Source organism: Helicoverpa zea, chromosome 4 (assembly GCF_022581195.2).
Source record: "Helicoverpa zea isolate HzStark_Cry1AcR chromosome 4, ilHelZeax1.1, whole genome shotgun sequence".
Taxonomy (NCBI): domain Eukaryota; kingdom Metazoa; phylum Arthropoda; class Insecta; order Lepidoptera; family Noctuidae; genus Helicoverpa; species Helicoverpa zea.
In genome coordinates this window covers 435,085-444,608 of record NC_061455.1, presented here as the reverse complement: position 1 = coordinate 444,608, position 9,524 = coordinate 435,085, and the positions used below count along the sequence as shown (strand labels likewise).

Here is a 9,524-nt window from a genome sequence, read left to right as displayed (position 1 = left end):
AACAAACAAACTCACTTTCCGATTTATAATATTAGTAAGGATAACCAAGTAACTACAGGAATATGACGAAAGTTTAAATATAGGCAGATATCAATCCTTAGATCCTTCTTCATCTTTAACTACTGAACTCGTTCTATTGCAAGCGTATTTAACAATTAACATTAACAGGAATGCAATACAAAACGAATTATAATTTAACTCCCGTTAGTAAGGCTAAGGTAAAACTAATTAACTTACAATTCATAGAACAGAACAGTAAATCTTATTACAATTATAAAATACCTTGGATAGTCTTTAACGTTTAATCCGATTAACTGCGGTCAATATTTAACTTAGGTTTTACTCCTTTAGTCCTATGAATGGTTAAGTTCATATCCTGCAAAATTTTAATCAGTTTCTATTCCTACTAAATACAATATCAATAATACTGTACTGGCCTTTATCCTACTTTCTACTAACAAAATAGATAAACTGATAAAAGCTAACAACTTGCTAGGCGCCTGAGGCAGGTCTATTAGTAAATCAGGTACCTACTTAGTTCATTACCTACTAAATAACTATTAGCTATCGCTAGAAACTATGCAATGGTTATTATTATAAACAAAGAACTGCAAATGTATTACAATTAGTAATGCTAATGATGAGAAAGTCAGTCAGGCAGACTTCAACAACTGTTCTACATCACAGCTTGTGTGCATCCCCGGGCAATGGAAGTAATACACTACACCACTACACGTTAGAACGACTATCAAAAATCAATCAACATAAATTGAACAACTTAGAACATAGAGTACACTTAGAAAAAATATTTTACAATAGCCATTAATCACATAACAAACCACAATCGATTTATAATCGCAGCCACAGTACCAATAAAAGATAAACCAGATAATAAATAAACTCGTCGCTGCGCGCGCGCAACTCAAACAAAACGACTACAAGGAGCTTGCGGAGAGGGGAGCTTACGGGATGCGGGGCGTGGCGCTATGTATCAAAAAGCTCGCCCGGCTATTGGCCGCGGCGCACTCACAAAGCTGTAGGGGCGGAGCCACGGACGCAGCGTATAAAAGCGCGCGCCGCCTCCGCGGCCGCTAGTTCACTCGCCGCTCGCAGTGTAAGCGCACGCATTACGTGTTCAACTAGTGTATCACAAGTGTTTCAAAATGGTGAAGTTCGAAGGAGATTTCAGTATTAATTCTATACTGATGAACAAACCTGCACCTCCGCCCTCCCCCACGGCTTCGTCGACGGGCGCTTCGCCCTCCGAAGCCGACCTCAGCGATTCCGAACTGGATGTGACGGGAACTGAACCCGTTGATTGCACCAAACCTAAGGACGACGACAGCAAAGACAAGAAACATGAAAAACCTGCATACAGCTACAACGCACTCATCATGATGGCCATCCGCAACAGCCCCGAGAAACGCCTCACATTAAACGGCATCTACGAGTACATCATGACCAACTTCCCGTACTACAGAGAGAACCGCCAGGGCTGGCAGAACTCCATCCGCCACAACCTTAGTTTAAACAAGTGCTTTGTGAAAGTGCCGCGCCACTACGATGACCCCGGCAAGGGTAACTACTGGATGTTGGACGCCTCGGCCGAGGATGTGTTCATCGGCGGCACCACCGGCAAGCTGCGCCGTCGCTCCGCGCTCAACGGCCGCTCGCGCCTCGCCTGCTTCAAGCGCCCGCTGTTCCCAGGCGCCGCGCTGCCGGCGGCCTACCCACCCGCTACCTATTCGCAACTCGTGGGCCTCTACTCACAGCTGTTGTACCAAAGGTACGCACCCATGCAGATGAAGAGCCATCCAGTGGCCCCTAGCGCGGTGCACCCTGCCTTCCGTGGCGATGCTATGCCCTACGGCAGCCTGCCTTACTCGCCCGCGCTCTATGACCGCCTACCGTCGGGCCCCTTCATGGCGCAGTCCCCGCTGATGCAGGGCTCGCAGCTGGGTCAGACGGCGCTGCTGGCGCAGACGTCGCCGCTCCTGCCACCGTCGCCGCCACTGCTGCCGTCGCCGACGCACTCGGGCGCGTCCAGCCCCGAGCTGCCGGCGGCTTCGCACCACCCGCTCTCGCCGCACATCTACAAGCCGGTGACGGTGCTCTCGCGCCAGTGATCGTCTGCAATCTCATAGAGGCTCTACCAAATAGACTGACTGATCGCCGGGAGACATTTTATTTATCTGTGATTTAGTTTTAGTGTAGCCAATGGACCAGTGGTGAGAGGTAATCTCTGTAGTCGCAATATTAGCTGGTGTCCTCTCGTAGCATTCCGCCGTGTATTGTCGTTATGTGTAAATATTTCCAAAGTTGTATATTTATTGACATAGATTATAAGGATTAAGATAAAGAGTTATAATGAATAAAACTAAAATATTGTTCACATTTAAAACTTTATTTTATTTACCCGACCTTGATACTGAGAATTGGGATTCAGATAATTGCGATTGGCAAACAAAAGTCAGATAAAAACAGATTGTAAAGAAATATTTCCGTTACATTTTAAATTGGGGATTATTATAATCGGGCTTAGTGGTCTCTTTGTTTTGAGGAGTTTATGCTCGACTGTGGGCTAACAGCTATACTCCCGCATCAGATCAGTTTGTTTATGCTCGACTGTGGGCTAACAGCTATACTCCCGCATCAGATCAGTTTGTTTATGCTCGACTGTGGGCTAACAGCTATACTCCCGCATCAGATCAGTTTGTTTATGCTCGACTGTGGGCTAACAGCTATACTCCCGCATCAGATCAGTTTGTTTATGCTCGACTGTGGGCTAACAGCTATACTCCCGCATCAGATCAGTTTGTTTATGCTCGACTGTGGGCTAACAGCTATACTCCCGCATCAGATCAGTTTGTTTAGCAGCAAAAGATTAAACGCTAAGAATCCGTAGTGTTGAGATTAATTCGCCGTTGTCTGGCGTTGTGTAAACAATGACTGTTCAGTTAAACACACACTTGAGAGCATTTCTCGGAACATTCAGTCACCGTTGAAGCAGATTCTGGGTAATGAGGGATATTATTTTGGGATCGACAATTTATTGCTATAATAGATGAACTGAACTTCACATTTTACAATACGGTACTAAGAAACCTGGGATTTGTGGGTGCATCATCGAACAGAAATAGTTTATTACGTTATAATTTAATTTGCAATTTATAGGGGTTAAATTAGGTACTGAGTTAACTTACCTACTCACCAAATTAGATAGTGACAAATACAAGAAAGGATCTAAACCTCGGACAATACGGAGATAATGATTTAGGACTGGTCAGACATTAAAAGGTAGCAAAAAGACCAAGTTAAAAGTTTACACAGTTTCTAAACTATAAAACACTAAAAATATCTTCGGCTTAATTTACCTAAGACGAGTCTCGTAGTAACTACATAATAAATATATGGAGAACTTTATGAAACTTCATACTCATTTTCCGTCGTTTCTCTTAGGTTTTCAATAGTAGTTGAACTCTCTTAATATTCAATAATCTTTGTGACTTTACCTAAAGACAACCTTAACTCTGCTTTTTAAGGCAAAGAAACTCAACATATGTACCTACATATATCATAACCCTTTTGGCAGGCGGATAACGAGGCGTAAAAGCCGGCACAACCTGCCTAATTTATAGGTAATACGCATTACCAACTTAGAATGGCCTACATCAAAAACTACTTTCTTCAAGACCTAAAGAAGTTGATCTTTTCACATGCAAACATCTTACAATTCTGAATAAAATTGCCAACAATTAGGCCTAAACGTGTGGACTGAGAAATACGTCAGTAACGATATCTGTCCCACCCACTGTACAATAGTTGTCTTTTAAATAAGATAGTACTTAACTTAAGATATATTATGATCAATAATATTATATCATCACTTCATGGAGATAATATCATATATTACGCACGTGTATGGATTTCGTTCTGGGTGTACTAACTTTGTACTGCACTGGAATTTTTAATTCGAATTTGTGAGACATCCGTCTATATGACAAATATTGCTATTGCGATAGTGAGGATTAGAGATTACAAATTATTGATAGCATTGACAAATTATCTGTTTTTATTTATCTGGGAATCGTAATTACTGTAAAGTATCTTTATTGTAGGTAAATCCACTTTATGGTGTAATCTGTAATTTTTAACATGAACATCATCTTTTTGGTAAACTATGAACAATAATATAAAAAATATTGATGACTTCAATGATAAATAAGGCAAGGCAGGTATACACATACACACATACCTACTTTACACACGTTGAAATCAGAGAGCTCCTCAATACGCCTTTCGTTTAGAGAATTTTGACAGTTACATTATTGCTTCTTTCCTAAAACTAACAAGCACGTTCATAAGCAAAGCAGGTAAAAATAAACATTCGATTATAAAACCATTTATATGTTGAAGCAAACAAATTATATTACAAAGGAAACGGTCAAAACGGGGATGGACGTCAGAAGCAATCAACGGGGTTTTGTCGATGGATAGAGCCGTAACTAGCTGTCATGTGGCTTGTATTAGACATCTTATTGTACAAATAATATATCTTTATGTACTGCAAATGAAATAAAATGTTATTATAGACTACTGTATAGTTTTGCGCTAGCGAATGCGGAACTGTACATTTTTGTAAAGAGGGCAACTTAAATGCGGTTACCTGGTTATTGTTGTTAACAAAAGGTAAATGCTTGATGACGTTAACTCAATCTACGTTTTAAATTTTATTTTAATAATTAAATCCTTCAGTTAATAGTTAGTGAAAACATTGGTATAAATAAATAGTTGGGCTGTACGACATGCCTATTCTGTGTGATTAGAAAAATGTGGATTATAAAGGTGAACTTTATGTAGATATCTGCTCTCTAGAAAAGCACATGCACGACAGTGTAAAAACGTATTATTTCATCATAATTACAATTAATTGTAATTAAAACCTATTCTTAAATAGATAACTGAAGATTAAATATATTTTTTATCTAGTAGATACCGAGCTGTCATGATTGCATCATTGGCAACGTCATGGTCGATTTAATATTTATCCTTTTTTTCCCTAAAGTGTTTTTAACGGTTATTTCTTTTTTAATGTTATACCAATAGTTGAAAATATCCCTTAGGTATAGTATTTTTTTTAGGTATTCCCTTAGGTGTATTAGGTATTATTTGTACAAAAGTTAGGTGATTTGTGTACAAAACAGATATGGAAATTATCTTATCATTTGTGATCCGGAAACCGCAGTTGTCATCACAACATTATTATACTTAGATATGATATCATAAACATTGACGATTTATTAGCCTGACTAATATTTTCATAATAAGTAATAATGATGATTAACAATTATCTATTTTTTATGATTGCTATCTTTTTCAGGTATCTTGTTTTATCTTTTTTATATTGTTTATCGCGTAAAACACGATAATTTAGGGTTGGAAAACCTTTATAAAGTATTATTAAAAGTTATGTTGAATTTTCATGCAACTACACCTAGGCAGGTACATTTTAAAATTGGGAGCACTCCCAGGTGGCATCGATTTTGATGCCATACCTTTGTATATGTATGTATTAAGTATTTTTATAAATTAAAATATAAAATATGTAGTATAAAATTAACTATACTTAAATAAATGTATTACAAAATAGATTGCGTGAAAGTAATTTAGAAATCTAAAGTGTTTTCTTTGGTCTTGAATAGATCTTAGTGAATTTTAAAGTTTGAAAACAAGCTTAGGTTTAGTTAACTATTACAACATTTTTCAAAAAATTTAATAATATAAATATGAACTACGTATCACGATTAAGACAATAGATAACAATATTGTATCTACTTTATCGACAATATTACGTCTTCAATTGTTATCGAACTCAGCTTATAAGCCGATAATAAACATAGAATTAACAGAATTATTATCATTATAAAAGATTATCTTTTCCATAGACAATATATTTATTGGGAATTTTTCCTTGTGGAATTCTTATGAATGAGGAATTTGACCTTGGTATTTGGAAAAACCCTCGAAAGAGCTCGTGGTTAAGGCGCTGCGACGGTAAAAGCAGTATGGCGCGATCCGTGCGCGGATGGGTGACCATCTATGCCTTGAATTCATGACAATTAAATTAGATAAAGGTATCTATCTGTACTTACAGTGAGGCGGTTAACTGATAACCTTTCAATAATCTTTCATTAAGGTTTTTTTATCTAAATACTTTAGGCCGATAGATCTTTTTGTACTTCAATAAACATATATAGATAGGTAAGCATTGTTACAATTAAATCATATTGATTTAGTAAAGTCTCTAATTCCTTGGATAGGCCTCCATTACTAGTTACCCTTACTAGGTAATATGAAAAAGAGTAATAGTGGCGTTTGTAACACTCTGACAGAAAAACAACTTTAAAATATTCAGTCATTTGCGTACGCACTGAAATGTCCTGAAATTGCCATGTTTTATGTAAACTACTTATTTTAGCTGAAATAGTCTATTGGCAATGTCTATTTTTTTGAATGCTTCGCATAATATTTTAGTTAAACTACTCTTGAGGCAATAGAGTAGCAAAATATTGAGTTTTCTTAAATGTAGTCGTTAACATTAATTACTTCCAATGTTTTGCTGAACATTGCTGAACAGGCAGGTTGAAAAGTAAGCAACATAGAGTAGAAAAAAATAGTGATATATTATGAATTATTTCAAATAATAATTAGCTGATTCTCGCGGTTTTCACCCTATCTCGGGTAAACTGCACCCGGACTAAAGGTAAGTTACAGGGTTACTGGTAAGTAGACCGCATCCTTTCATGAGGTGATAGTATAGGTCAATATGGACAAATTTGACCATGGGATACACTGGGCAAAAGTTAACCCGTTTCAAGATAATCGAATTTAAAGATTTTTTCTTTAAAAGTCGTCTAGGTACACGTATACATTTTTATTATTAGTTAAAAGTCTCGTTTTTGCAGATTTTTGTATGTTTTGTGCCTTTTTGGGTAGCTAGATAAATGTAGATGTTTTTTAAGTATTCTGCACAAAAAAATGAAGAGTAATATTTTTGAGAAAATAGCTAGGGGAGACCTGTCCAAAACCGTATATCCGGGGAAAACCGTATAGCGTATGTATTTCTGTTAATAATTCAAATTTCCCGCGCCACTGCAGCTCAGCGATGTCAACCAATCACGGCTATTTGTCAACAAACACTTGTCGCGACCGGCATGCGCGTTTTTTAAATACTTTATTTTATTGTTTTTTAGTGGTTTTTATGTAATTTATGTGCAATAAGAAGTGCCAATCGTCAAATTTACGTGAAATCGTACATGTACGATTTTGACCCGGTTGTACTTAAGTGTACTAACCTTTTATTTTTCAAGACAGATGCCACGATGCCTCGTGATTATAAAAGGACGACTAATAGACAATCGTGGGTCACGGAAAACATGAAAAAAGCTGTTCAAGCCATGTTTGATGGGACTATGGGGTACTTCAAAGCTGCTCAAATATATCAGGTGCCGAAATCCATACGGTATACGGTTTTGTTTATGCCCTGGGGCAAAAAACGTAGAAGAATTATTTTTGCTATTTTTTTTTCAATTTACGCTTTAATTATCTAAGTTAAAATATTGTGATTGCGTACCTTATGAGACTGGTTAAAAATAAATGTTGATTTAGTACATCTGTGTTTTAAAATTATTGATCAGCATCCACAAACCCTTAGCTATACGGCTTTGCCCCGGTCTCCCCTACTAAAAAAGTAATTGTTGTTCGCTATAATTTTCTCTGTGATTTGTACAGTTTTATGGTTTGTTATTATGAAGTGATTCATCTTCTATCCAAAAACGAGACTTTTGACTAATAATGAAAAATACGTGTACCTAGACGACTGATCTTGAAATTCGATTATCTTGAAACGGGTTAACTTTTGTCCAGTGTATGCCATGATGAAATTTGTCCGTATTGACCTATACTATCACCTCCTGAAAGGATGCGGTCAACTTACCAGTAACCCTATATACTTACCAGTACCCCTGTATACTTACCAGTAACCCTGTATACTTACCAGTAACCCTGTATAGTTTAAGTTATTCGGGGATTGTTTAGCTTTCTAAAAAAGTTTTTCAAAACCTTTCAACCGTAATCGAAGTCTTTAGAGATTACAAACAATTTTTTTTTCTTTTTACCTATGTTTGATCTTAAAAATAGTGAACAAGCAGTACGTCTTATACACATGGCTAATAAAAGGTTTTAAAATATTTAGCAATAGAAACTAGACGTAAGCTTCTTAATAAACACCTGTTTGTATTCTAAGATAAAAAGATGATTAAAATCTATTACGGCATGTATCTAATTGTAGATAATTTAGGAGAGCCTCGTGTAAGATAACAATATCTACTAAAGCATGTCTTTTACGTAGGTATGTAACTTTGAGAAAATCCTCCTATTTGCTTTGGCGCAATTTGATAAAAAGCAAATGACATCCGTTTCAGTCCAACCGAAGGTATATTGTAGAGCAGTCTATTATATAAATTCACTAGTAGAATTTCCTTTACTTTCACATTTGTAAATACAACAGTTATTATAAGGCACGTAGACTGCAGCTTATCTGAAATTGACGTAGCTATGTATGTTTCGATTTTGCAACGAACCAAACAAAATTCTGTCGTTGCACAACAAGGTCGCGTCCCTATGGTTTTTGTAAGTTCTTACTATTATTTAATTTACACCTTATATTTTTGACTTTTTGCAGGAATTATAATCAGCCTTCTAAAAAATTAAAAACGAAAATCAAATCTTGAGATCTCTCTAGAATTCAGTGTCAAACTAAAAACAGCTCAGGACAACGAGACATCGGCTTATTTTTTTTCATTAATAATTCAGGTATTTTTTTTTTCGTTTCTTGTAGGTACATACATAGATATTGGACAGCGTATCAGTTTTATAAGTTACTAGCTGGTGCCCGCGACTTCGTCTGCGCAGGTTTAGTATTTCGAACAATATGTTTACAAATTGTAGCCTATGTGTTATTCTGATGTATAACCTATATTATTGTAAAGTTTCATTAAAATCCATTCAGTAGTTTTTGCGTGAAAGAGTAACAAACATCCATACATCCATACATACAAACTTTCGCGTTTATAATATTAGTAGGATGTACTTACAGTGTGGCGCTTATCAAAATAACAGTAAGTACCTCATGAATTAATACCAAAAACACAAATGTCGTGCGATTTCTTAGAACCCCAGTGTAGTGATGGATGGTCAGCGCTGGCTTCCTGGTGACGACTGCTGCCGTGTCTGTCTGTTTGTCTGTCCGTCTGTTTGTTTGTTTGATTGTATTCAAATAGATTCAGGTACGGAACTGTTAGTTGGGGTGTGGTACAAGCGATGAGGGTTAGCGTGATGGAGTTATCTATTGTTTAATTTGACTGTATCACGGAATCTCGAAGTTCAAAATGCCGAAGTACTGAAGCCATAAAGTACACAAGATCGATGCACGTGACTTTAGAATGTACGCTACATCGAAGTAC

At 36.8% G+C, this 9,524-nt stretch overlaps 1 protein-coding gene across 1 annotated transcript; it reads left to right on the top strand.

Annotated features, from left to right (window-relative positions):
* Positions 1 to 1,096: 1,096 nt before the first annotated feature.
* Positions 1,097 to 2,401, top strand: LOC124630115 (fork head domain transcription factor slp2-like). The gene has a single exon (XM_047163846.1). The coding sequence runs from the start codon at positions 1,164 to 1,166 to the stop codon at positions 2,124 to 2,126; it is 963 nt and encodes a 320-aa protein (XP_047019802.1). The 5' UTR covers positions 1,097 to 1,163; the 3' UTR covers positions 2,127 to 2,401.
* Positions 2,402 to 9,524: the final 7,123 nt, after the last annotated feature.

Excerpts from the sequence above, each read along its gene's own strand:
- LOC124630115 (XM_047163846.1), top strand. The coding sequence starts at position 1,164 with ATGGTGAAGTTCGAAGGAGATTTCAGTATTAATTCTATACTGATGAAC.